The sequence below is a fragment of the Alternaria conjuncta genome, assembly GCF_024043145.1.
Source record: "Alternaria conjuncta strain BMP 0040 chromosome Unknown scaffold_34, whole genome shotgun sequence".
In the NCBI taxonomy this organism is placed as follows: Eukaryota; Fungi; Ascomycota; class Dothideomycetes; order Pleosporales; family Pleosporaceae; genus Alternaria; species Alternaria conjuncta.
The window spans coordinates 179,777-207,449 of NW_026250123.1; the positions used below are offsets into that span (position 1 = coordinate 179,777).

At 53.4% G+C, this 27,673-nt stretch overlaps 8 protein-coding genes across 8 annotated transcripts; 5 read left to right on the forward strand and 3 right to left on the reverse strand.

The window, feature by feature from the left end:
- Positions 1 to 118: 118 nt before the first annotated feature.
- J4E85_011408 (uncharacterized protein) lies at positions 119 to 5,572 on the forward strand (the record flags this gene model as incomplete). Its single annotated transcript, XM_051475611.1, has 1 exon — positions 119 to 5,572. The coding sequence occupies one exon, from the start codon at positions 119 to 121 to the stop codon at positions 5,570 to 5,572; it is 5,454 nt and encodes a 1,817-aa protein (XP_051320626.1).
- A 457-nt stretch (positions 5,573 to 6,029) lies between these two features.
- J4E85_011409 (uncharacterized protein) lies at positions 6,030 to 7,598 on the forward strand (the record flags this gene model as incomplete). Its single annotated transcript, XM_051475612.1, has 2 exons — positions 6,030 to 6,275; positions 6,339 to 7,598. The coding sequence occupies 2 exons, from the start codon at positions 6,030 to 6,032 to the stop codon at positions 7,596 to 7,598; spliced, it is 1,506 nt and encodes a 501-aa protein (XP_051320627.1).
- A 770-nt stretch (positions 7,599 to 8,368) lies between these two features.
- On the forward strand, positions 8,369 to 9,311 carry J4E85_011410 (uncharacterized protein; the record flags this gene model as incomplete). The annotated part of the gene is made up of 2 exons (XM_051475613.1): positions 8,369 to 9,096; positions 9,146 to 9,311. The coding sequence occupies 2 exons, from the start codon at positions 8,369 to 8,371 to the stop codon at positions 9,309 to 9,311; spliced, it is 894 nt and encodes a 297-aa protein (XP_051320628.1).
- A 1,551-nt stretch (positions 9,312 to 10,862) lies between these two features.
- J4E85_011411 (uncharacterized protein) lies at positions 10,863 to 12,505 on the reverse strand (the record flags this gene model as incomplete). Its single annotated transcript, XM_051475614.1, has 4 exons — positions 10,863 to 11,040; positions 11,104 to 11,475; positions 11,543 to 12,236; positions 12,301 to 12,505. 4 exons carry the CDS (start codon positions 12,503 to 12,505, stop codon positions 10,863 to 10,865), a joined length of 1,449 nt encoding a protein of 482 aa, XP_051320629.1.
- Positions 12,506 to 14,558: 2,053 nt separating this feature from the next.
- Positions 14,559 to 15,546, reverse strand: J4E85_011412 (uncharacterized protein; the record flags this gene model as incomplete). Its single annotated transcript, XM_051475615.1, has 2 exons — positions 14,559 to 15,424; positions 15,474 to 15,546. The coding sequence occupies 2 exons, from the start codon at positions 15,544 to 15,546 to the stop codon at positions 14,559 to 14,561; spliced, it is 939 nt and encodes a 312-aa protein (XP_051320630.1).
- Positions 15,547 to 17,798: 2,252 nt separating this feature from the next.
- Positions 17,799 to 18,644, reverse strand: J4E85_011413 (uncharacterized protein; the record flags this gene model as incomplete). Its single annotated transcript, XM_051475616.1, has 1 exon — positions 17,799 to 18,644. The coding sequence occupies one exon, from the start codon at positions 18,642 to 18,644 to the stop codon at positions 17,799 to 17,801; it is 846 nt and encodes a 281-aa protein (XP_051320631.1).
- Positions 18,645 to 20,335: 1,691 nt separating this feature from the next.
- On the forward strand, positions 20,336 to 21,481 carry J4E85_011414 (uncharacterized protein; the record flags this gene model as incomplete). Its single annotated transcript, XM_051475617.1, has 1 exon — positions 20,336 to 21,481. One exon carries the CDS (start codon positions 20,336 to 20,338, stop codon positions 21,479 to 21,481), a length of 1,146 nt encoding a protein of 381 aa, XP_051320632.1.
- A 4,043-nt stretch (positions 21,482 to 25,524) lies between these two features.
- On the forward strand, positions 25,525 to 26,859 carry J4E85_011415 (uncharacterized protein; the record flags this gene model as incomplete). The annotated part of the gene is made up of 2 exons (XM_051475618.1): positions 25,525 to 25,555; positions 25,604 to 26,859. The coding sequence occupies 2 exons, from the start codon at positions 25,525 to 25,527 to the stop codon at positions 26,857 to 26,859; spliced, it is 1,287 nt and encodes a 428-aa protein (XP_051320633.1).
- Between the last annotated feature and the right edge of the window lie 814 nt (positions 26,860 to 27,673).

Sequence of the window (27,673 nt, forward strand, 5' to 3'; positions counted from 1 at the left end):
TTTTCCGTCTTCAGCAGTCATTCCATTCTACAATCTCAATTCTGTCCCAACACACGCGCTTTCTACCACTTCTCACAACGCCACTTTAACCATCACAACCCAACATCAGATGTCGACAATGATTGACCTTCCTCCAGTCCCAGTTCGTCATACCGACTGGATTGATCATGTCGCTGCCCATTCAGAGACATCACTGCACACCTTGCTCGAGCCCTACAAGGAATATGACTCCAAGCTGCGCGAGGTGTTCGCTCAGCAACCAGAACACCCCGCCATTGCGGAGCCCAACATCCTTCCCATATTCGCAGGCCGCGAAAGTGAACTCAAGATCCGCGCTCGCAACCCTGAGGATGAATCCGAGGCTGAGCGTGAGCGCTATCTCATGCCTCTCGACGAGGAGGACCGCAAGCCGACTGGCTCTCCGGCGGTTGTGCAATCACTCAATGAGTTCCAGACCAACTTCCAGCTCTTTTCCGAGTCATCGCTTGTTGACATGGACTGGTCCAATGTGGTGGTCGCAGGTAGCGCTGTTGTAACTTCGTTGCTGCCGGTTCCAGAGGAACATAGTGGCTCCAAGCGCGCCCTACGCGAATACTATCATCAGAAATTGGCCCCGGCTTCGGATGTCGATCTTTTCCTCTACGACCTTACCGAAGAGCAAGCCATTGAGAAGATCAAGCAGATTGAACAACGCATCAGAGACTCCATATTGACAGAGACAACCACCGTCCGTACGAAGAACGCCATCACCATCGCTTCCCAGTATCCCACTCGTCACGTTCAGATTGTCCTGCGAATTTACAGATCTATCTCCGAGATTCTCACAGGCTTCGATGTTGATTGTTCCTGTGCGGCATACGATGGCAACCAAGTCTACGCCAGTCCCCGTGCGATCGCTGCATACATGACGCAGATCAATACCATCGATCTGACCCGCCGCTCCCCCTCATACGAAAACCGCTTGTCCAAGTATGCACGCCGCGGCTTCGAAGTCTACTGGCCGCTCTTTGATCGGTCGCGCATTGATCCTACGCTGTTCGAACGCTCCTTCGGTCGCACTCTCGGACTGGCCAGGTTGCTAGTACTTGAGAAATTGCCGAAAAGCACCGACCGTGACGCCTACGTTGATCAGCGTCGTGCTGAACGTGGCAGACCAGCCATCAATCGTTGGGCCACGCAGAAGCTCAAAGGCGACATCAAGCAACAGCATGACGAAGATGTTGCCGAGTGGGTAGAGACCGATGAGGTCAGCGATTACCATACCTTCACCATCCCATATGGGCCGAAGTTCCACGCTCGGAAGATTGAGAGGTTACTGTTCGCGAAAGACTTACTACTCAACGCCGAATGGAACCGACCTAAGGATCGACAGACCACACTACATCGACACCCTTCCTTCTTTGGAAACGCAATCGATGTAATTGGGGACTGTTGCGGGTTTTGTCCCGAGCCTACCACACCAGAAGATCAGGAGATTGCAGCTGAGGAAAGCAAGATCTATGTGTCTGGCACATTGTCTTTCATCAAAGACAACCCTGGACGGCAATCAATCGGCTCTTTTAACCCTCTTACTGATGATGATTGGACCGAGATGGCATATGTCGGCAATACAGCGCGACTGTGTCAGGCTATAGTGGACGGAGATCTCGAGCATGTGCGGGATTGGCTCAGTCAAGAGGGTGCTGATCCCAACCGAAGGGACTACACTGGGCGTACTCCACTTCATTTGGCGGTCATGACCTCAACTCCAGAGGTTGTCCAAGCTCTCATCGATGCTGGAGCTCGCATCGTAGCTCGCATCTTCGATGGTAAGACCGCGCTCCACCTCGCTGCCATGCGCGGTGAGGCAGAGATGGTCAGAGCTCTTCTCATCAAGAGTGAGGCCAACGAAGAAGAAGAGGCAAAGAAAGAAGCTCTTAAGAAGAAGAACCAGATCCTCCTGGAAACACCAGATGCTACCAGTACCAACGACACCGAGGAACATGCTTCCGATGACGACAGCGAGAACGACGACGATGAGGATGACGACGTCGATTTACTTGATGATGAGTCCGATAATGCCGATGCGACTACTGAAGGCTCTGTCATCAAGATAGACCCCAAAAAGTCAGAAGACCACGATAACCTCCCAGATGATGCAAATGACGACGAGCCCGATGTGTACGACGTCAACGTAGTCGCCTGGGACGCACCGGTATCTGCGCTTCATCTGGCCATTGCAAACGGCCACACCGACGTCGTGAAAACTCTCGTTCAGGAGTTTGGAGCCGATGTACTATTGCCGGTCAAGCTTGTCAACGACTACAACAAGTCTCCGCGCGCGGCGATCCTGCCAGTCGTTCTCGCTTTACAGCTCTCGCCTGAGAAGGCCAAGGACATGACTAGATTGCTCGTCAGCCTGGGTGCATCGCCGGCACAGGGCGACACCAGCCACATCACGGCGTTGCACTACTTCGCTGCGCATGGCGCCGATCTGCTCACCACTCTAATATCCGCAAACAAGCCTTTGGCGCAACAAGCCGCCGATCACATATCGCTGAGTGGCTATTCGTTCAGACCCACCGTGAACAGTCCTCTGAAGACAGCCATTGAACATGGTGATGCCGCTGGAGTTGGTGCACTTCTAGAGCTGGGCGCGAAGCCTGAGCTTGACTTCGCCACTTACTCTACCGTTGCGAAAACCAAGGGGTTTCATTCGGCATACCACACTGCCGAGCACAACCAGAAGACGTTCAGAGAAAACGTCGAGCAGCCTGTATTCACTGCACTTCGTTACGAGGCACTGTCGATAGTCTTGAAGCTTCTGGATGCTGGAGCAGATATCAACAGTCTTACTCCCAAGGCTTGGTGCGCGCTGGACAAGAGCAACAACACACACGACAACGATACGGGCACCCTTTTGGATATTGTTCGGTACAATGTGCGAAAACTACAGACCTTTATCGAGAAGGGCAAAGTTGATGGCCAAGATGGGTGGTTGTGCTCCGAAGGCTGGGTGGACCGCATTGATAACTACCGGCGGTCCGAGCAATTCGCCCCAGTACCGCTCAAGGAAGATACTGAATATCTTGGAGGACTCGAACCGGGTACCTACGCTCATTGGATGGTGAGTGATCAGATCGACAGCGCCAAACGGATCTACGAACAAGACTTGGAGAGCCACGAGAAGTGGAAACAATCTCAGAAAGAACCCGAGGGTACGAGTGAGAAGAAGTCGGCTGTCCAGGCGCTATTGAAAGAGTTCGAAGCATTGGAGTCAGAGCTGCTCAGACGACAGGCGAAGACCTTCAAAGAGCTGCATCCAGATACCGAAATCAGGATACCCCCACCACAACAGTACAATTATGGTAGCTATGGACCTGACCCTCCAAAGCCGTGGAATCCGTTGCTCACCTTCCGGCTTTCTGACCTGACCGACGAACGACGGGAAGCTTACCTCAAGTTGTTCCAAGCCTGCTGGGATGGCGATCTTCCGACGATCAAAGAGCTTACCTTGTCGATGTGGGGAGATAATCAGACTCCCCTGCAAATCGCTGTTCAGAACTCGCAGGATTACTCGCCGTTCTCTATCGCCATTCTGCGGAAGCACTATGGAATCGCTCGTGCTGTCTTGGAGATTGCACATGCGCAATATGTGCCCGAAGAGAAGCCATTGGTCAAACACAGTCTCCAGCCCCGAGATGATGACGACGGTAGCAGTGACGATGGTGAGGATGATTTCGAGATCTACGCTGAGATTGTGGATGATTGCTTCACTATTGAGAACATTGGAGAGGTGCAGAGTCAAGTCAAAAGCAATGTGACGTCACTCAAGATGATGTCGTGGACGTGCCCGGCGTTCCGTTTTCTCGAACACGATGCTGCATCGGTCTCACCCTGGCTTCCACACCCAGAGCTCTCAAGCAGCCTCCGTGGTCAACCGCCTTTGGACTCGTCTAGTGGTAACCCGGTACCCGTCAAGATCCCCGAGGATGTGCGGCCGCATAGTCTGTTCCAATTGGCAGTCTATCTAGACGATGCCGATCTACTACAATTCCTGATCGCCAGAGCTCAGGAGTACACGCAACACAACACCGAACTCGACGATGAGACTGCACCGAGGTTCTTCCGTTTCGACGAAGCCGAGTTCTGGTACGCGATCCGCTTGAGTCGTACCCGCCTGCTAGGAATCATCATCAAGAACACTGGGGCTGGCATTCCTTTGGACGATCTTGTGAAGAAGAGCGGCATCGAGATACCCGTGAAGCCAAAGTACTACCAAGGGCTATCGGTGCACGGCAGGAAGCGAGCGGACTGGGCGAATGAAGGGAGAGAGACCCAGACGAAAGCAGTTGGGGCGAAGCATCCGCCTTTACTTCATGCCGCTCGTTACACAAGTTTGGAGAGCGTCGAGTGGTTCGCTAGTGACACCGCTTTGCGCTGTTATATGGAGTTTGCGGACAGTCATCGAGACGATATTCGCATCCAGAACCTGGCGAAGACCCAAGGCGGCCTACAGTCGTCTATCACAAAGTGGCTCGACCTACGCTCGCATCTACTGCTCCATTCGGTGGTTCTGGGCAAGGAGGGTGAAGAGTCGGTGAGCCTGCTTCGACATCTATGCAAAACTCATCCCAAGGCGATTGGACATCGTTCTGCGAATGGCATGACGCCCCTGCAGCTTGCTTTCTCTCAGCACCGTGTCGAAATGGTGAAGGTTCTTCTGGAAGCTGGTGCCGATCAAACCACACGCGACAACACCGGAGCGAACATTATCCACTCAATCCTGCACAAACATTTGAACTACCAGCTAGACCTAGAGAAGCTCCGCGAGCTTTTGGCGCTCATCGACACTCGCCTTCTCTCTAGCCTGTTCACCGAACGCACAACGGCGGCTCCTGGCGCAGCTACACCTCTTGCACGCTGGCTTCACGTCGCTCTTCCCCACAATTCAACAAGTTATAACTCGGAGAGCCACGAAAACATTCTCAAACTTCTTTTCGAGCTCAACAAAGGCGACGACCTCAGTATCGTCAATGGCGAGGGCGACACGCCTGTCCATCTTGCCGTACGGCGTGGTACTGATCAAGTCTTGCGCGTCATGCTCCAATGCCGTCCTGACCTTCTCTTCCGTGAGAACGCATCAGGACGTACGCCGTTTGAGATGGCAGAGGATACATATCTGGCTCAAGAGGTCTTCAGCAACCCTCCGCCTCCCAGCGACGCAGGGCAAAATCGTCGCCACAGACATCTTGGTATCGGGAACGTGAATACTAACGTGCTTTCACGACGTCCAGAATCCTTCGTCGAAAAGTCCCGAGATACTCGCGATGCTACGACAAAGGTGTGGGAAGTCTGCAAGGAGTTTGCCGAGAAGAATCAAGGGCAGAAGAGGAAGCTGGTCAGCCTGGTCGAGGCAAATGAGGTTGCGAAGCGACTGGCATTGCGGAAGCGGAATGAGTCTACGACGCGGGTGAGGGGGAGGCGGTTCAGGCGCAGGCATGGCAGAGTTGAAGCCATCCACGACGACGACGACGACGAGCTTGCCACAGGCGACGAGGTCGATGCGTGGTTTGGAGCGCATGGAACGTAGGCGGATCGCTAGTATCCGTTGTCCGATCGCCTGTAGAGATTCGGCCTTCTTGTGTTGGTACGTGCGGCTGGTTTTACCTGAGACTGGTTACTTGCGCAGGGGGAGACGAGGCGCCGATCTAGCGAGCCCCTATTTTGACACAACGATAAGAACGTATTCTTGACTCGCCTGTAGAGATTCGGTGGCACGGCGGAAATCCTTCTCGTGTTGGTACGTGCGGCTAGTTTTACCTGAGACTAGTTACTTGCAGAGGTGGAGACGAGGCGTCGATCTAGCGAGCCCCTTTTGATACAACGACGATAACATATTCTCCGGCTACCCACGAATCCGTGTTCCGAACGCGACTTTGGCCAGGGATTCTCATACGGTGTTAAAAGCAGAGCAGAAGTAAATAGATTTGACAAATAACACTCATTGTTGAGCACCTTTCACAGTTCGCAAGTTTAGCGTCTCAGCAATGGATTTCCTCAAGCGATTCAAAAAGCAATCTTCCCCAGCAGTAGATGCTACACCAACCCCATATGCCGACGACGACGTCCTTCCAGTACACACACTAGACGACACGAAGACTTTCCGTAGCATCATAATTACATGGACACTCTGCTTCAACGATGTTCTCGATGCGGATAGGCTCCGGTCCTCTCTAGCAAAGCTCTTGGAAAATGGGGACTGGAGGAAGCTTGGAGGACGCTTGAGACTCAACGTAAGTGGCATCTTTCGGATTGATTTCGCGTGGAAGCAGTACGGCTAACATGTTGGATGATAGAACAAGGGTGCATTGGAGATTCATGTCCCACGCCAGTTCACATCTGAGCGACCCGCCTTCTCGTACAGCCATGTCACCATCAACACTCCCATCGAAGAGCACGACCTAGCCAAGAAGCTTCCCAAAGCCAACAGAGCCGTCTTGATCTGTCCAGGACCCACGGAGTTCAATGACCTGGCCGCTAGCGCCGACGCGCCCATGACGTTTGAGGACTTGATCGCTGGAGACACGCCACAAATTTCGGTCCACATCACGTCTTTTACCAACGCAACACTCGTGGGACTCTCCTGGCCCCATACTTTGATGGATGTAATTGGCAACCAAAACCTCCTCTGCGCGTGGTCGATGGTATTAGCCGGAAAAGAGACCGAAGTGCCGCCTGTACTAGGGGCGCGGGAAGACATGCTACGTGCACTGACTGACAACACGACTCAGCCGGCAGAGGAGTACATACTCAAGGCCAAACAGCTCAAAGGGCTGAGTATGGTCAAATTTGGAGCGAGGTTCGCATGGGATATGCTTACTGGTCCTGCTCCAAAGTCGCAGACGATTTACCTGCCAAAGGACGTCGTGGCGAAATTGCGCGTAGCAACTGAGCAAGACCTACCTGTGCAGGAGAACGATGACGGTATAGTCGAGAAACCACCGTTCATCAGCGATGGCGATGTGCTCACTGCATGGACACTCCGCTGTATCGCATCTTCTCTGCCATCACCCCGTCCCTTGACCGCCCTCCACGCAATGAACGCTCGTTTCCGTCTTCCTGAACTCATCAACGCGAAGGGCATGTACATGCAAAACATGCTCGTCCCCGGCTTCACCTTCCTCTCTCCAGACATGGCAACCGGCCCACTCGGTCCCATCGCTCTACACAACCGCCAGCGCCTCCTCGAACAAGCAACCGAAGGCCAAGTCCTTGCCAGTCTTCGCGAGCAGCGTATCTCCGGCGATCCATCGACGCTTCTCTACAGTGACGCGGATGCGATGTTGGTGCCTTTTACCGACTGGTCGAAAGCCAAGTTCTTTTCTACTGTCGACTTTGGGCCTGCGGTTGTGAGGGCTGGTGATGAGAGTGAGGGAAGGAGTAATCCGCCTGGTATGCCTGCGTTTCATCATTGCTCGAGTAGGATACCGAATCCGGCGAATAGGCTGTTGGTGCATATTTTGGGGAAGGATCATGCGGGGGGTTATTGGCTGAGCTTGATTATGTCCCCGAAGGCTTGGGAGAATGTGGAGGCGAGTTTGAAGGAGTTGAGTTGATCGATGGGGGAGCGATGCGATACCCGTGGTTTATCATTCTTTTCTCTTTCGTTGCTTGGATACCGGTTTTGAACCTGCGTCGTTTTGTAGTAGTAGGCACCTAGCTGTTGCTATTTGTCGCAAGGCTTCCAACGGTTTTTGCTGATACCTGAAGTTCATCGCTTTGCTGCTTAAACTATGGGCGGAAGTGAGCTATTCAATGCATTTTTTCCTTGTCGTCGGAACAGAATCTCCATGCTGAAATCCATAACGGGATCAAGCACATTTTAATGTGATGACGTCGGTACAAGGTCGGCGGAAAAATTAACGTACCTAGGTAAATGCTGTGTGACATCATTTCGCACTGGCGGGCATCGTGCTGGCTCTATTTTAATTCGTTGAAGGCATTGGAGTTGTTCAAATATTTGATGCGAGTACGATCACATATATCGTGTTTCAGATCAGCGAGATAGGTGCCAGCGGTTTCAGGGTTGGTGATGAGAAGGGTACATGGTGGGGACATCAGGGGTAATGAGGTGGGGGTGACGTAGCCCGGAAACGGCTCCGGCACGGGCACCACCCCACCTGTAGCCCCATGCGATAAGGTTGGCACAGCGGCAGGGTCTCTTGATCGGAACGCAGTGCGCGGTATATATGTTTTCTGATGCCACATCTGGTACCTGTCATCTTTGCTTCCCAAGTTTCCAACGTCATTAGTATCCTGAGCAATCTGACGCCATTGACCCTTCTGTCTATCCCAAGCTTCGCACTCAACCTTGTTGAATGACATCATGAACTCCGATGCAGCGATGGCATCATCAACGGAGAGCCGCCAGCAACTCCAAACTCCCCCTCCAGACTCCGATGAGCACGGGCCCAAAGTAACGCGTATCGAAGAGACGTCGGTCAAGCCGCTGAAGCCAGCTGAACAAGCGCAAACGCCCAACCTCAAGCGACCGGCCGAAGACGACGACGATGATGCCGAAACGAAGACGCCCTCAAAGGTAGCGAGGAAGAGCGAAGCCTCACGTGGACCAAGGACACCTAAGAAGCCAGCACAGTCCGAAGAAACGCTTGCAAAGAAGCTCGCGTCGGCGAAGAAGAAAGAGGAAGAGGCCGCAGTCAAAGCCGCAAACGCTGCGAAGAGGAAAGAAGCTGCTGAAGCGAAGAAAGCCGAGAAAGAGCGAAAGAAGCAAATCGCACAATGGAAGAAAGACTGGAAAGATTGGGTATCCAAGAACCAGACCTACGAGGAACTCACTTCAAGCGACCTAGGAAAGAATGTAAACGTCAAAAACGCAAAGGCATTCTTCGACCTGAAGCCAGAGGAGCTCAAGTGCATCCCACATCGCCCATCCGTGAACGCATACAACCAGATGCCCCAGAAGGACTACAGATGGGATGACTGTGGGAAACTAGCCTTTCGGAAAGAAGCTATGCTAGCCGGCATATCGCAGGATAACGAGCAAGAGTTCCTTGCCAAAGGAAAGAAGTTGTTTGCCGATAAGCACGCCAGAGGGTAAGCGACCGATGTATACTGCAGCTGCAATGATGCTAACACTCTCCAGTAATTACGACAACCTCTTGTATGCCAAAGGGGGAAGGACCGGGGCGGAGATTGCACGCTACAAAGAATCCATGCGACAAGATGAACTCAGGCGGATGCGCGAGGATGAGGAGGATAGGTTGATGTGCGAGAAGTATGGGGATGACCATAACCGGAGTGGCTACTAGACTCTCAATGTTCTGAAAGCCCTAATCTTGTCCTTGCGCTTCGCGCAGGAATCTTGTTTTCGCAAATCAGGGTCTCGTCGGGACGTTGACGGGAAGGCTACCAAAGTCGTTTCGTTCTAGTGCACCACCACGCGAAACGATCTCGATTATGCTGGTTATGGTAGTCTACCAATACCTCAATGCATCTTGACGTGGCATCCAGGATTACTGATTTGGTACTTTACCCCTCATTGTGCAGCAAGCCTAAACTTTGTTCGGAAGGCCGTTTTGTTAAGAGGCACAGTTGTTCCAACGTCTTTATTCCTAAAGTACCTCTGTCGCATTGTCTCATATGTCTAAGACCTCTGCCAAAGACACCTTTCAAGTGTCTTACCGCTTCTTATTTAACCAACGCTCTTTCCCATTCACCCACTATGGCACTCCATCGCCGCGACTCCAAAATGGTCAAGGAAACGTCACAGCCCCTCATCAAGGAGGAACCCACCTCGCCTACCCTAGCACCCCAGCTACTCACCCCACCTTCCTCAGCCATCAATATCAAGCACGAGCCTTTGTCTTTGAAAAGCGAAATAGAAGCTTCACCTTCGATAGCGAAGGCACCGAAACGCAAACGCCCAGCCACTCCCGATGATAGTGACGATGAGCCGACCACTCCCGTACCATCGAGCAAGAAAGCTAGACCTATCATTGTACCAGTCAAAATAGCACCCAAGCCACCGACCATTCCCGTGTCATCGAACAAGGAGGTCGAAGCTGCTAGTATACCAGTCAAAATAGAACCCAAAACGCCCACTCCGACCCCCGCAGAACGCGAAGCCGCTGCGAAAAGAGCCAGAGAACAAGCTGACCATGAAGCGGCGTTAAGAGCAGCATTGCTAGAACCAAATGACACTCCTACGCAGTGGAAGCGAAATTGGAAGAACTATATCTATCGTAACAAACGGCGAAATCCCGAAACATTGAACGCATCCGCGACAACATGTATCAACGTATCCAAGTCCGAGAAGTACTTCTGCTTGAACAAGAACGATCTCGAATGCCTTGCATTTGAATCAAGGCCTAATCCAACAGACCCCAGCCGCACGCGAATGCGCTTATACGACTACAACGAAGTAGTCCGTCTCGCGTGCAGGAAATTAGCCATCCAAGCTGGTATTTCCCAGCGCGATGAGGCGGCGTTGATCGCGCGTGGGAAGGCGATGTTGGAGAAGAAGAAAGGGTTCAAGTACTATTGGGAATTCGATCCTTCTATAGTATGGATGTGGGGTTAGCGTGTGGCAGTGAAGAATGCTGTATGTTGGAAGTTGAGGAGGAGGCTTGCAGGCTACATCGCTAGATTATGTATGAGTCTTTGCGGAATTCAAATCATGATGCGCAATCATATCGATGCATACAGCTAGTCTTCAAGATTGAACAATTCATCATTCATATGTGCGTATTCATCAAGCTCTCAGCTTGTAATGTACTATCTTCCATCTAATCTGCGCCAGCTCTTGCCAGCCGATTTTATCCCCATCCATCGTGTTACCGATCGCAACCATGCGCAAGCATCTAGTACACGTAGAAGGTCATGTTCTCGCTATCCTGCTCTCTGAGCTTCTTGTTCTTGCGCGTGAAGAGAATCTTCGCCACCCACGCCAACAGCGCAGTCATAACGGAGAAGGCAGCCGAGGAGCTGAGCGCAATGATGTAGCGAGGCTCGTCAGACTTGGGCCATAGGTATGGTGTCCTATTATCCGTGTTAGCAACTGATTCTTTGAGGTGATGAAGAAGAGGTAGAAGGGGAACTTACCAGATAAACGAAGCGTTCATAACCGTCGTCACGATACCGATAGCAACAGCCTTCTTCTCGGGCGTCTGACCGCATGTCGATCCGCACCAACCCAGGATGAGCGAGTTAACACCATAAGTGCCAATGGTGAAGATGATCATAGCGACGTAACGACCCGCAGTACCAATCTCAGCACAAGCCAGTCCAAAGCCGAAGGTAGCAACGGCTTTGGAAATAGTAATGTGCCAAGTGCGCTCGTTGAACTTGCCAGAAGACCACGAGACAGCGATCGTAACAACACCAGCAATGAGGTAAGGCGGGCAAGTCAGAACAAGGGTGATGGTCTTGCTGAAACCAAGAGTCTGGACAACGGTAGGGAAGAAGTTCTTGAACCTAAAGATGAGTGTACGAAGTCAGTATTTGTCTCACACACACAGTTCGCATCATGGATATTACTAACCCGTTGGCGGCAAGATGCATGTGTGCCATGAAAGCGAAGATCCAGACCATGGGATCCTTGCCTGCTTGGCGGAAACCAGCCCACACGGACGTCTCGCCCTTGTTGCCGACGGTGTCGAGGGCCATGCGGTTGGTGGCTAGGTCGCGCTCTTCTTGCGTCAACCACCATGTGTTGTGGGTGAAATCTGGAAGCAAGAAAAAACCGACGACGGCGATGACGAAGGTGACAGCACCCTGGAGAATGAACAGCCAGCGCCATCCCGTGATGCCAGCGACGTCGCCGAGACCGTGGAAGATGCCTGCGGCGATGAGGCCGGCGAAGGCGGTCGCGAGGATGTTTCCGGTGTACAGGATAGCAATGCGGGTGGCGACTTCCTTGCGGGTGTAGAACATGGAGAGCAGGTAGACAGCACCGGGGTAGTAGGGGGCTTCTGTTACACCGAGGAAGAAGCGGGTTAGAAGGAGACCGGTGAAGTCCTTGGAAAGAGCTGTCAGGGCGGAGACGACGGCCCAGAGCATCATGCAGCAGCCCATGTAGCGCGATGGACGGGTTCGGTTGAGGAACATGTTACTGGGAATTTGGCCAAGGAGGTATCCGACGAAGAGAATGCTCACGCAGGTTTGGTACTGCTCGCTGGTGAGGTTGAGATCCTCTTCGAGGTCGTCGAGGCGGGCCAGTGCAATGGCATTGCGGTCTAGACAGAGCGATGTGTAAGTAAGTGCTTCCAAAAAGATCACTGTGAGAGAGGAGTGACATACCAAGGTAATTGAGCCAGTACATGCTCCACAACATGGGCATAATCCATCGGTCGAGCTTCTTGACAAGCGCAATCTCTCGGGGATCAGTCTTCTCGTAAGCACCAGAGTAATCCACCTTGCCGACAATGGGCACAGGCTTCATGAGCTCTTCATCCCGAGTCATCGTCTGCTCGAGCATGACGACATCGTTCTTCTTCTCAGACATGATGGGTGGTGTTCAAAGAACCTCTCTGAAAAGATAAGAGTATGAGGTGTAAAGGGTGTGGGTAAGACGCCCGTTGGATCACCGAAGCCTGAGCTGGTTGATCTGGGGAAATCAACAATCCGGGGGACGTGGAGTAGCACTCTTATACACCTCCATCCCCGCCCTCAGCGTCGCACAAGTGCGGTGGATCCCATACTTCGCCCCAGTTCCTTCTCTACAAGCGATGTTCCGAAATCACACGACAATTGTCTAGGTACCTCCGCGCATGCATGCGTTCCAAGACATGGTAAGCGCGCTTCTTCCGGCCGCCTTGGACACACTTGAGGCTGAATGGCGCTGGGGGAATGGGGTCGCGGGGTCCCCGAAGGCAAGTCTGCCCGCTTGCTTGGTCTTGGAGCCTGACTATCATTGTGCGTTCTGCCGAATCGCGAACATGCAAACGTGCGGCACACAAGCTCGCAGGGCGTACCCTAGGTGCTGGGCGTGCTTAGTGCCAGGTTGGCTTTGCCCGCCTCCGGTGGTTTTTTTTTTGGCAAGGACAGGTATGTCGGAGCCGGTGGTCGGTGGTCTCGTGTTCGGTCTAGTGGTGCCCGCATCGTGAACTTTGCTGTTCAGCGGGGAGTAAGCGCTCACGTAGTGTTGGTACAACCTTCAACGAGGGACGTAGCACTCTGGCGTAGAGTTGACGGCTTCCATCATGCCATTCCTTGTTCTTCCTCCTCCCCAGCCCATCCTGGCTGACGTCGCAATGAGAACACGAAATACGGTACTCGTCCCGGGAAGGTAACCCGCAAAATACCAAGACTCTTTCCTGACATGAACGTCGCATTGATACTCCGAGCTCACTACTCGTGACTGGTTCCGGTGAGGAGCCCAGCCCCAACCCTGGAGTCTTCGTGGTCTTGTCGCAGAGCAAAGGCACATTGGCAAGCCACCGAAATCTTGGTGTTGCGCCATGTCGCGCGAGGTCAAGTGTTTTCATGGCTTGTCAGTCGAGGCCAACGTCGCACATGGGCCTAGGCCAAGGGGGCCGAGACAGGTCCAAGATCTTGAGCATGCGCTGCATTGCGGGGAAACTAGATGGCGTGCACGCTTGTCGCACGGATGGGGTGTTAGACGCGGTCTTTCGGTGCGTGGTTTATGGGTCCCACCAGGTTTCTGGATGACACAAGTCCGCGGTGGGATTGGTTTGCGGTTTAGCCTGAGGTTTCGTCTCGAGGCCGCTGGCTGAGGAGAAGGAGCTAAAAGTCTTTCCGCTGTGGATTCGGCCAATCAACGCGGAGCCAAGTCAGTCCGCCGGGCCTTCATCGTCTTGGCCATCATCCAACAAAGGAATATCCCACAACTTTGCTTGGTTTCTCCACGGGGCAGACCGGGTTCGTCTATCGGTACTTGGTGATACTAAACATTGAGACGCCGCATTGATGGTTCTTGGTAAATGGCTAGTTGCCGTCTAAGCGGTGCGGCTGGTATGCAGCGGTGCCTCATCCGAGCCTGTGCCATGGAAGGATCACAGTGGAGATCGTTTAGGCCATGTGCTCAAGAGAATTTGTCGGGTCGTCCTCGTGCTTCACGGCCGTGTTCACCTGGTGGGCGGGTGCGATAGCGAAGGAAGTTGGCCAACGGATCGCGAAAACGTCCACTACCCCATGGGGTTGTGGAGCGAAACGGTTTACCAGCACTTTGGAAACCTTCTGGTGCGTTGTCGATCACTGCTACCACGAGGTCGTCTGGAAGCAGCGACCAAAGGTGGACGTCCAAGTGTTGCTTGCCGCGATAACGACCACCACGACGGCGAGTACACCACTACTTATAACGTTACTCACGGAAAAGTATCCGTACACTGCTGTCAGGTGCCCAACCGAGGTATTGTGCGCCTACTGACAACAAGCGGGGACCTTCTGAACGTTAAGGCCGCCTGCTGCGCATTATGGGCTGTGCTACCAATGAAGAAAGTCTAAGTACGAGAAATTACCAAAGTACAACAAGCATATCTACGGATACGATCTATTCAAGACTCGCAAATCAAAACGCTGACCGAGATCTCCAGGTCTCACACCCACGTCTTCAACTCCTTCTCAGTCCACTCCCACAACTCCTTCGCCAACGCCTGATCCCGCCCCAGCTTCGTACTTGGCGTGGTCCTCACGCCCACCGGTTCGTAATAAGCTCCATTGACCAAGTTCTCCTTCTTGGTAGTAGCCGCCCAAGTCTGGTTATACGCCCCCTGTTCCGTATCAAGCCAATTCCCGCCGGAGATAATATTCACAACCTGACGATCCATAAAGTTCGTGCTCGCGAAAAGGTCCGTCTGGATAAAGCCAGGATGCACCGCCACAGACGTGATACTCGGGTGATGAGCAGCCAGTTCAGTAGCGTAAAGCAGATTGGCTAGCTTGGACTGGCCGTAACAGACCCATTTGTTGAAGCTGAAGAAGGAACCGTAGTTTGCGCCTTTGGTCTTGAGCTTTGAGAACTCGATGCCAGTGGAAGGCACGTTTTGTTTGTAAGCTACGGATGAGAGGTTGACGATGCGGACGTCGGCGTTTGGTTGCGATGCGGTGTCGAGCATGATGGGCATGAGCAGCTTCATGAGTAGCGCGTGGCCGAGGTGGTTTGTTGCGAATTGGATTTCGTAGCCATCTTTGCTTACGTCGTTAGGTACGGCCATGATACCTGCGTTGCACATAAGAACATCGAGGCGATCAGACGATGACAAGAACTGTTTGGCGGCAGATTGGACGGATGCGAGACTCGCGAGGTCGCACTCGATGAAGGTAACTTTGGTGGAGGGTGAGGCCATGGCGATCTTGGAGATGAGTTCATTGGCGCGAGCTTTGTTGCGACCGCTGAAGTAGATGTGCGCAGGGTTGTGAGATGCGAGAAAAGATATGGATGACGCTCCAAGACCGGTGGTGCCTGTGAAGGTTAGTGGGCTGCCAGACCAGACGTAAAGGATGCCACATACCACCAGTGATCAGGAACACTCGGCCAGACTGGTCGGGAATATCGGATGCGGGGTTGAACTTGATGTTGGACATTATGTCGAGAGGATGTGTTTAGGTGTCTTGTAGGCTAGAAACTTCTAAGGTTTGTTCGACTTGGTGTAATAGGGTTGTGGAGTTGTTGGCAGGCTTGAAATGCCGAACGATATCCATCGCAGCCTGCCATCTATATACTCCATCTCTTGCGCCTCCATATCTGTGTGGCTGGCCTTATGTGAGATGTGCGAAGGATAATCGGCATGATGTTCGCAGCGTTCCGGATCTCTATGCGAGGGATGTGGCTACAACGTCATCGGGGGCCGTAACTACGGCCGTTGCTGCTAGCGAAGCGCCACGCCGTGCAACCACGCCTTAATATTGCGCCGACTCACTCAAGCATTAACTTCCGTCTCCGCGCATTAAGTACGAGAGGCCTCAGATCGACCTACGATTGCCACTACTATTTTCCTGTATCTAATTTATTCGTCAGTATTTTCGATGACCGCCATTCCTTCGTTTGGTGTCTTTCGCAGGCAAGAGACAACCTTGTGAGGCTGAGAGCTGCAAGCCACCCAGGCACCAACAACGAATCACATCAAAACGGTCAAACAAGCTTCGATATCCACACAAAGCTCGATCACACCTCCGAGTCTACACAGAGTTATTCCGCGGCGGTTGTGTCCTCCTTCGAGAACAGGGACGTTGGGTGCGGGAGGGCAGAATAGTAGTGATCAGAGATAGGATAAACAGATGAATAGAAGCAAGAAAAGAGTGTTGATTACAAAGAAGAAGAGGGGAAAGAAAGGCGTCAGAAGGCAGTATTAGACTGGAAGTCTCCCTAGGTAGTAAGGGAAGATAGTAAGTTCTAACACAAGATGCAACCTCAAGCCCTCGGGAGCAAATTCTCATCAATTGTTCTTCAACTTTTCCTATATCCACACTTATCTACACACAACTCTTCCCAAACTCTCAATCTCACTTCAAACCCCAATACCAAGATAGCCATCGCGAACCATCACTCCTAGAACAGCGTGGTCTGAACCTAACTTTACAAATTACGCCACACCGCTACATAACAGCAACAGACTAGCTACATCCATGCTCTACCTTCAGCGCTATTCGTAAAGTCCACTCACCTCACATCCAACACGAACCGATACCTTTGAATCAACATCACGAACTACACGCCCACGATCAGCTCGAGCTCGAAGCAACAGCGGGGACATCGCTTCGCTAATCAGATACAGAACGGTCTTGCAAAATCCGCGCACTCGACACAGGATAGAATGCGCGCGTTTCCGAATTCGCTGTAAGATGTAGTACTACCACTCTACGAGGTAGAGAAAGCGTAGGAAGGTACACAAAACATAGAATACAAAATCGTAAGAGGAAGATCTAAGTAAAAGTTTTGCCGGGCCTAGTTAAATCGATAAGGAAAACTGAAAACAGGGCACAAGGGTGTTGTAGATAGAATTACTAGGCCGTGGGATAGTCGTCTAGTAGATGTATAGTTATACGTAACATCTTAGCTACTCACAATTTGTACTCCCTCAACTCCACTAGCCTTACCTACATTCCAAAATTAGGATGTCGAATGTTATTCAAGTACCTTGTTCCATAATCACAGTGCGTATCAATCAAATGTCCACGGTTGGGTTGGTTCGATTTCTTCGGTTTGGTAACAGCAACACTGTGCGTACCTAGGTAGTTCTTGCGTTCACGGCTAGCCCTTCCCCCATCCGGAAACCCCGCTAGCCTATATTGGTGTCACCACACGAGAAATCAGGCAGACGCGCCGCGCGCATTTCCAGCTCTGGACCTGAGCCATTTTCGTGCGGCTGAAGATGACGGTATGAGGTCAAGTTGCTGTAGATATGACGAATCACATTCAGCAAATCGGTCGTTGGGGGCGGGAGCTACTCGAGGCGGATGCATTGAGGGCTCAGTTGGGATGGTGGGAGGCTAGAGAGGAGGGTATATAGTTGGATTGCGCCGTGAGCGACGGAGAAGGAACTAGCTACGTATGTTTTGCAGTTTTGCGTATATGGAGCTGATAGCTCGTTGCCTGTGCGGCTGGCTTCCGAACAGTCCGAGAGAAAGAGATGGAGAAGGGATTAAAAAGATGGGGTACTCCGTAACGCCTGAGCTATGCTTTTTGTGTTCTGGGTATGCCATTCTGCGGACAGATATCAAGTGGAAAGGAAGAGGTATGAGAAGAGAAGAGCAATTGGGAAGAGAAAGAAAGACGAGAGAAGTGGGAACTAACGGCAAGAGATGGGGTGAAGCCCATCAAACATCCCCCATGGCCCTCAGTACCGGCGCGGTTCAGGCGGTCTCGGCACCCTCGCATGCTGCGCGCGATGCCTCCTGCCATCCCTCTCGCGCCTACTTCCATTCATCTCGACGAAATTCCCCGGCGGATGTGTCAAGTTATGATTTCCACCCTTCAACTCCTTCAGATCCTCACTATCGATCAACCTTCTCTGCCACAGGTATTCAAACAGCCGGAAATCCGGTCGCGAAGTGCGTAACGTCTGCCCCCGCATCGTGTGTTCGTACGCCAAATGCTCCATACGCATTTTCCATGCCTGCCTCCCCTGATCACACGTTACTTCCCAGTCGCACAGCGGGCATTGGGCCGTCAGCGGTGGTTCCTCGCCGCGGAAGTGTGACTGGCAGTGTGTTTCCCACTCTTCTTTGTTCTGCGAGACGTAGTTGCAGTTCAGGAACCAGAAGGCGCATTCGTAGATGGGGGTACGGGAGTGGGCGGGGGGGATCTCCAAGACCCCGTTGTTGTCTTCGAGGAGCGGGACGCCAGACAGTTGGCTGACGAGGCCGGTGCTTATGCTTGTTTCCGTGGGCGTGGCGTCGGTGATATCGGTGATGCAAGAGCGGAGTGAAGGAGGGTTGTGGGTGGGGTTGTGCTGGTGGAGGAGAGCCCCAGGAGCCATCGACGATAACGAACCGCTCTTGATTGTGCTCCCGGTCGCACGCAGCAGATGCTCTGTATCTGTCTGGGGGAGCCCTTGCAGGTACTCCTCGGAGAAAAGGACTAGTCGCGCGGAAACGTCGGGCTGTTGGACCCAGTCGTCGAGCGGGCGGGTCAAGACGCGATTATTATTATTGTAGTGTCTGAGGGCGGCGTCCAGCGACATGCTCGCGGTGGGACTGGCGGGGTGGGCTGCTGTGGCGCACGGGGGATCAGCCTCAGCCTCGTACGCAGATTCATTGGAGAGAAGGCTGAAGACAGCCTTGCGAACGACGGCATTGCATGCAAGCGAATCAGAACTCACTGGGTGGTCGCGAGGGCGTCGTATCTTCGCCCGGCATGGTGGAGTGTTGGCGATGCTAGCAGGAAGGGTAGGGCTTAGCGTGTCGACTCCCGCTGTCTGTCTGTGGGGTTAATCCGTTTGGTGTCAAGACTTTGAATTGGCTTGTTCAGTCACAGTCACAGTGAGATGACCTCCTTGTATCTCAAGCGAAGGAGTCCATCCGGGGAGCTAAGCGCAAGCACAAATACCTGCAGACTTGCGGCTCTGCTGTGGTGACGAGATACCGGACACGACCCCGCTGCCCACCCTCTTTACGCACCACTTCATACACCAAGGTCTGAACTACTCGCCAGACTATCCGCTGTTGCGCCACGCCGATACTCGAAGACCCGCTGTACGGTTGGGGAGGTGGATTGATTGGAGCGGTAAGGTGCATATGGACGGCTGCCAACAGAAGCGGGGCGGTGCCCGTCCAGCGAACACCCTCCCCACGCTTCTGCCGACCGCTTGTTTGGCACTGAACGGGTTCGCTCAGTATGGCGGAGTGTCGGTGTGCCGTATCTTGCTCGGAGGCGGCTAATGGTCATGGTGGCTCCATGTGTTTAGGCTACTGCACGTTCATCTGCACTTTGATGAGTGCAGTCCAGGGCATGTGATGATGAGATCATCCCCGTGGGGAGTGCACTCTATGAGTATATCGAATACAGATCTCGTCCTAGATGCAGCGGGAGTACGTATACCAAACGAAACAGAACTATCCTTCATCAACTCTAGAAGAGACGACGGATCGCATGTCTTCGTCATCGTCTATTATGCACGCCACACACCAGAATGAAGCGGACAGTGCCGAGCACATTGACTCATGGCTCTAGCTTCTAAGGTTGTCTTGCACCTAGACGCGACTGTCCTCGAGTTGCGGAACCGCTAACACTCTAGTCGAGATGTGGTCGCAATCAGATGCTGTCTACCTCGGTTCAAACAGTAGTATCTCGTTGGTCTCATATTTTGACGATGCATAGCGGAGTGGTGACGGCGTGGTCTTGGCGCCAGCTTCGCGTTTCGAATGCGAGCCGATACTTGCCTCATCCAGCGACTTGCGACACCACCTCCCGCACAAAGAGCGCATTCCACGATATGGATGCTCATGAAGATGCGATTCAAATGAGAAGTCTCGATGGGAGAGACTGTGAACCGCCATGTTTATTACTTCCACCTCTATGCCAACATCAGAGTTCGGCCGCATGCGAAGACTACTGTCTCAGAATATCGTGTCTAAGCGTCTGACTGCGTCTGAGAGTCAGAAAACTGGGGATCAGCCTCGCATGGCTGCACGGGTACGCCGCCCCTTCATGCGCTTTACTTTTTCCATCCGAACCTCATGCCCTCTGCTAACGGCATCCTTGAAGCCTGCACTCCCCGTTCCGCCCTGTTCCCGCGCGACGAACGCGGTTCACTGCACCCGTACATCATTGCCTCGTGTTTGAACAGGATCGGCACAACCTCCATGCCCGCAATTCCCAACATCTCGCGTTAACATTTCGATCGACCGAGCTGTCACCGGCAGCTTCGTCGACATGCTGACGCTCCACTCGCTCTTGCACCTCCCTCCCGTACTCCTCGCTGGCCTCGTAGCACGCGCATACGCAGCCCCCGATGGCGTTATTGGCGACGACAAAGGCGCCGGCAGGCCTACCTACGCGACAGCCCTCACCGGTGGCGAGGGCTGCGACTTCTCCGAGATCGAAGACATCCGCGATGGCTTCTCCGAGATGACGATTCTCTTCGCCGCCGCAACGCCCTTCGACCTCACATCCCAACCCGCACGAGAGTTCTTCGGCCCCTCGATAAACGCCAATTACACCGACATGATAGCCACGAACCTGCAACGCGCCGCCAACTTCGGCGTCCTGGAAGGAGGAACCGGCGCCGTAAACTCCGACATCCACATCCGCTGCGACGACCCCATGGACCTTTGCGACAAAGGCAATAAACGCGAAGGCGACCACGCCGCCTACAATATCGGCAACGAACCGCACATCGTCTTCTGCTCCGACTACTTCCGCATGGACTCCCTCAATAATCGTATTAATAAGAAAGCCGACAACCAAATGGAGAAAGACCGGCTGATGGAATACTACAACCGCGCCTCCCTCTGGGCACGCATGGTGATGCACTTCGCCTCCATTGGCACAGCCGTCGTCCAACGCCCCATGCCCGCCCCTCCCAACTCGACATCCGAATGGCTCATCTCCGTCTCGGAAGGCGCAATGAACACGTCCGTCCTCGCCGGCGTCCTCAACGAACAACCCGAAACGCCTACTGATTTCCAAACTCTCAAATACGCTTACGGCGCCACGCGCTCGAAACTTCTCGCCGTCCTCTCCACGCAAATGTCGTACGACGCTGCCAACAATGCGGAGAACTATGCGTTGTATGCGCTGGCGCAGTATATCATTCAGAACAAGGGCTTCTATCCTGCGGTTCCGATTATGGATTTTCCGAATGAGGCGAGTGTGCTTACGAATGAGAATCTGCAGGATGGCGAGAGGGTCAAGTATGCGTATTTCGATGCTGTGGATGTGGTGGCGAGACCGACGGATATGGAACTCAAGGGTGCGCCGTTGCCTTCGAAGGGTGCGGTGGTGAATGCTAGAGGAGTGGGGATTATGGTTGTTGCGTTGGGGGTTGGGGCTGTGCTCTTGTTGGCGCCGTTTGGATGAAATAAGAGGAGGGCGTCGACACGAAACGGAATACCTGGATTTCGACGAGCATGTCGACATCAATTACGGAAACATTTCCCTGAGAGCTGCCGGTTGTGCCAGTTACAACTACCGAGGAAGAAGAATGACATCGCCACGCCACAACGCCTCCAAGCTCGTCCAAGATATAGGTCGCATCACATCCGATTCTACGGCGGCATCCAACACCCTGCCACCCAGCGCGGACAACACATGCTTGGTGCATTTCAACATGCAAGCCTGCCCGCGCAGAGCACATGCCATCGTCGGGCCCTCTTCTAAGAACCTCGGCTGGTGCTGTATCGTAGCCGACGCTGAATAATTTCAGCGTCGGCTACGATACAGCACCAGCATAGGCTGTTAAAAGAGGGCTCGTCACGAGACACAAGCGTTTACCCTACGACTTCGACCGTGGCCGAGGCAGCAGCATGTAATCGGTCTTGCTACCTACCTACCTATCTACCTACTTACTTACCTACCTTGGAACCCCCAACGCATATATCAAGAACAGCAAGCCCGGCGCGGGGCCTATTCACCTCGGGTGGGTGGGGGAGGCGGAGGGGAGGCGGCGGGGTGGAGGAGGGGCGGAGGTGGAAGTTTGTGTTCTCGAGGTCTTCATCAGGCATGACACGCGCTGTCTACCGCATGGTATCCAGTTTACCTTCCCTCCGTCCCTCTCCCCCTTCCAAATTTACGAAGCTCAGTGTCAAGCACCTAGCACCTACCATCTCCCCCGCACAGTCTTCTCATAGTGTGGGAGACAACGTGTATAACACCTTCATCGTCTCGGCACTGGAATTTTATCTGCTGGTAACCGGGAGGAAGGAGCAATTATACGCGGTGTCATTCACACTATGAGAAGATTGTGAGGGGGGTTGTGGGGAAAGTGATGGGTGGGTGGAGTGGGGATGAGAGGGGTTGGGATGCGAGGGCAGCGATGAGGTGGGGAAGGGATGGGATAGGGGAGGTGGATATGGGGGGAATGATAGATGGGCTTTTATGAGAGGGAAAGAGAGAGAGAGAGAGAGAGGGAAAGTTGCTAAGAGATCAACATCTTGCCTTTCTCTCTACCTTTTAATACAACAACTACTTATAACCTAACGCCCTCTCTATCTCATCAAAAAGTTCCATCTCTGCAGGTTACATACACCTCCCCCGCCTTCTCCATTCCCTTATCCATCCCCATCTCCAGTCGCCCATCTTCACCACTCCACACCCAACCCCCTGTCACCGCGGCGGCGATTGTAAAGATCTCATCGTCCTGATACCGTCGACGAAACCACACATCGTCAACCCCTTCGGATAGGTTGCCAGCGTCCATCGTCTGCCACGTATCTGCCTGGTCTTGTCGGGGAGAGACATTGATACTCCCCGTAGGCCAAGCATCCTCTAAACCTGACCACCCTGCTCACGACTGGTGAAGTACGTAAGCCATAGCTAGTCCGTCGCGGGAATGTCGTAGTACCCCATAGCCGGGAACTTTGTCTTTACGAGGCTGCCGTCCTGCGGGTTGTGTATCGAGATCGTTGGTATTGGTGATAGCGGTCGTAGTGGTGGTTTCCAGAGGAAGCAAAGCGCTAAAGTGAATATGATGAGGATGATGATGAGGAGGATAAGAATGGGGGAACCCATGATATGGCTTGATTATGGTTCTGGATGGGTCTGAATGCTTTTGGATGTAGCGAGCAAGACGTCGTGGATCCGACGCTGTTATATGCTCCGGTTTGCTCGCGGCATGAGCTACATCGAGATGGGCTCGCTCTGAATTGAGTATCTCAGGACTCGAGAGTTCATCGTTATGTGTCGACCGTAATAGGTTCATCGCGCGAGAGACTCATTATTGAGGTTTTGCGTCGTATGTACTGTATGGAGCATTCGCACCTTTGACCCGAAGAGGCTTAACGTAGGATTCCATGGACGTTAGACTGGGGTTGTGTCTTACGGGCCGCGCGGTGTTTGTGATCTCGCTTGCTCGGTGATGATATGGTAGATGGGGTCTTGGTAGGATGTGAATGTGTTGTTTAGACCATGTTATCTGGACGCTGTTTCTGTTTCTGTTTCTGAGGAGATGGCGACGGAGGCATCGGCTGTGTCGGTGATGGCTGTAGGGGTGCTGGACTCCAGAGAGCACAGAGTAGCATGGTAAAAAGGACGAGAACAATGACGATGAGAGTGAAGATATCCATAGTCACAGTCCTCGAACTGATTGTCAAAAATCACAGAAGAAGGTGAATAAAGTGATCTGAACTCAGAGTTGTTTTATGTTGCACACCCTACTTGATGAAAGGGGCGCTGAGGACAGATGAACACGACGCATCTCGGTTGACTCGGTCTTGTTCCCAAATTTACTTTTGCGCAAGTATCTTGGAGAATGGCTGAGTATCTTGGTGTTGGCTTGGTAGATTACGGGCCATCTGCACCCTTTCCCGATTGGGTTAGATGGGGTTTGTGTAGATGGTTGTCCATGCATGCCAGCTTACATGGCACAGCAGCAATGTTCTTCGAGGGGTAGACAATGCAATGATGCAGACAGTTGTGGAGCTGTTGTAGGTGAGATTTGGGACGGATGTTGTGCCTTTTGAGATTTGATGTGTTCGGTGAGAATGTCGGGGCGATGCAAGTGTACCTCGCATGACGTGGAGCATTACCATACTGACCGGTCGCAAGCTCGAAATGATGGCGATGCTAGATCACACGTGAGTAGCTGGCTATAACATCGAAAATGATAACATTATTGGATGTTGGACCCGAACTGCTGTCGCAAGGCGTAAGTACGCGGGGTTCTGCCACAGAAGGAAACAGCATGCCGACATAATCATAGTACTCCGAAAAGAGGAAGCAGTAGCGAATGCGAGTAGCAAAGTATGGGGAACGTCTAGTACTTTGAGATTAACAAATGGTAGTGTCGTACGAGGTTCGGGCTCGACACAAGCATTGTAGATCGCTGATGGGCAACCGAGGCAGGCACCGACACAGTGGCTACAGTGTAACGAAATGAGGAGCAGTCGCGGAACAAACCGGGAGTGTAATGGTCGACAAGATCGGGTGCTCGATGAGAGGGAATAAAGCGTAGCAACAGTCATCGTTTCCCCAGATTGACCCCTGGGATGCGCAAACTAGAGGTGATCGGACGGGAGCTACGGTAGGGTCGGCCAACGAAAAGACAGTCGTGTGCCGCCACTGCAGTTTTCGGACCGCAGAAGAGTGCTGGGACACGGTTGCGCGCCATTGAAGAAGATGGCGGAGGAGATTCCCTTCTTGATCTCTAGGCGCACTCGGATCCCGGCGAGACGGCTCGTTGCGGTGAGAAGGTTTGTCCGAGCAGGACTGAGGTGTTGGACAGAAGGAGAGGCGTTGATGTGTGTAGGACGCCAACGAAGGGCATGGGGATAGTCTGTGCTAGTTCCTGTTCCTGAGCGATGCTGTGATGACAGTAACCAGGTCGATGTAATGTGATGTGGATGCATGTCATCCTTTGAGGGTTCGGAGAGCTTGGCGGCCGGGAGCAGGGAAGGAGCAAGCGAGGTGGTGGGCGCTAGTGGGCTCAGCAGGTGGGCGCAAGACATCTTTCACATGTGATGGCGGTCCAACTTCTCACGCGCAACCAGACGCATTCTTGACATCCAATCCAACACCCGAGTCTCTCACTGTCTAGTATATCACGCGCATTCACTGTCGCCGCCCGCTGGGGATGCGCCTGCTCACCGGCACTGTCTTGTCCGACGCCCCATCCCGGCAGCGCAGCCAGCGCCGTTGCGAATGCTCGTTCCTCACGTCATATCGCGCGCACTCTCTCAACACCTCCCAACCACGCCAGTCTCGACGCCTCCACACGCACCAGCACTGTAAAGACTCTTCGACGGCCTAAACCAGCGTCTCGTCTAGCCCGGTCGAGCCGGTAGGGCATCAGAGAGTAGACAGCAGTCTGTCCCTCGGCCTCACCCACCACCAAGCTGGAGACGTTGTCGCATCAGTCGTTCGCGGGGCTCGCGGGTGCTACGGCCAGGCGCCTCCCACGACCCGCCATGAACGACAAGGACCCGCCGCCGTTTGGCTGTACGCTTGCCGACCACGGCGCAGAGACTACACACTGACGCAGAACAGACACCTTCACCAACGACTTCTTCGACGGCCCGCCCGCCACCTACGACCACAATGGCCAGTCCATCCTCAGCGACATGGAGAACCAGCAGCTCGACAACTTCTTCTCCTCGACCAATCCCTTTGACCTCGTCGACGCGGCCGCCCTCCCACCCGCCCTCGACACCAAGGCGAGCGCCCACGACTACAACAACTGGGAAGACTTCATAGCCCCGCCCACGGTCCACCGCGTGACCAGCACTATACCAGACCAGGCTCGTCTGCAGAACAACTTCCACCAAGACCAGCACTACCCCTCGTCGCTCCACACAGACTTCCTAGGCAATACCCAGGATGAGCTCCAGGCAGCCACGGCTCTCTTCAACCAGGCCCAGCCTTCATACACGAATGGCCGCTCGCACAGCTTCCATGAGCTGTCTACCGCCTCCAACGGCTTCGACGCGAGTAGGGCCCCCGATCTGAATCTCAACACGCTGCCCATGACAATGCCCCAACACGGCCTTATACACGAACGCTTGGGATCATTGGTACCGAACCACAACGCCCAGGCCACCGACACACAGTATGCCTCACAATGGGCAGCGAGCCAGGCGCCACAACAACACCACTCCGAATTCGGCCCACCGCTGCAGAAGCTCGACTTGAAGAGGTCGTATACTTTCGGCACCGACAACTCCTTCAACAGCCCATCCGGCTACTCAATACCCAACGGCCACCCGGACGCAGAGAGCGCAGCCAGGGCATCAATACAAGACATTGAAGAAACTTCACACCACATCCTCCGAGCCGTAGCCGGCATCCAAGGCCCAAGCACCCCTACCACCTACACCCACGGGCCACGAGACTCCGCCTCGCAATCCGACGACGCCGAATCCGACGACGAAGACGAAGACCGGCCAGCCAAGAAGCGGAAAAAGAGCCAGGTGCGATATAGCAAAGACACACCCAAGAAAGCCGCGCGCAACGGCAAGGCTCGGAAAACGTCTACGGTGGAGGACAGTAGCAAGAAGAAGCGGGCGTCCACTGCGGCTCAGAAGGCACATCGCGAGAACCTTACTGAGGAGCAGAAGCGGAATAATCATATTTTGTCCGAGCAGAAGCGGCGGGATTTGATCAAGCAGGGGTACAAGGATTTGAATGAGGTTGTGCCTGCTGTGAGAGGTGGCGGGCTGAGCAAGAGTCAGGTTCTTGTTGAGGCGGCGGCGTTCTTGGAGAAGCTGATTGAGGATAACGACAAGTATCGGGTTTCGATGGGGTGATATCTGCCGGATTGCCACTGCAGTGGACCCGACAGTTACCTGCTACCGCCATACGCTTTGTCACCTGCTAGCACGAAGACCCGACTGACGGCCGCAACGGTAGTTCCCCGAACCACACGCCCCGCCTAGAGCCACGACCCCGTCTCAGACATGAATCACACTCACGCGCATGCGTTCTACGAGGTCATGACGCCGTGATGCCCATGATTGTACATGTGCTACAGATTACCAACAACAAAAAGGAGTTTTGGGATGGAAGGGAGGAAGGGAGGGATGGAGGCCATTCGATACGATACCCCAACACACTAACTAGTATGAAAATAATCTTCTTGTAAATATTTAAGCGCTGAGGAATTTATTTTCTGTTCGAGATTGAGGATAATATCTATATTCAGATGGGACTGTCTTTTTGCCGTTGCCTTGCAAGTACACGCTCTTATACCACGCTAACATAGTTGATGTGATGATGGACTTCACGCTGTAGCCGTAGCGGTAGCAGCCGGTCCCTCCTCCGGAACCACAACCCTCAACGCCTCATCCCTCACCCTCGCAGGCCCCCTCTCATGTCCCTTGGGTACCCCCGCTACCCTCCCATGTACTTTCCCCCTCGCTCCTCCGGGTCCAGTCGCCTTCTTCCTCTTCTGAGACGCATAATCACATCTCCCGTAATCGTTACAGAAACCCGTTTTACACGCAGCGTTACTGCGGCAGGGACTGCCGAGACAGGCGTCGCTGGGGGAGCAGGGTGTGCATAAGCCCCAGGAACAGTATTCGTGTGCGGAACAGTGGGTGGGTGTTGTGCAGGGGTTGGGGT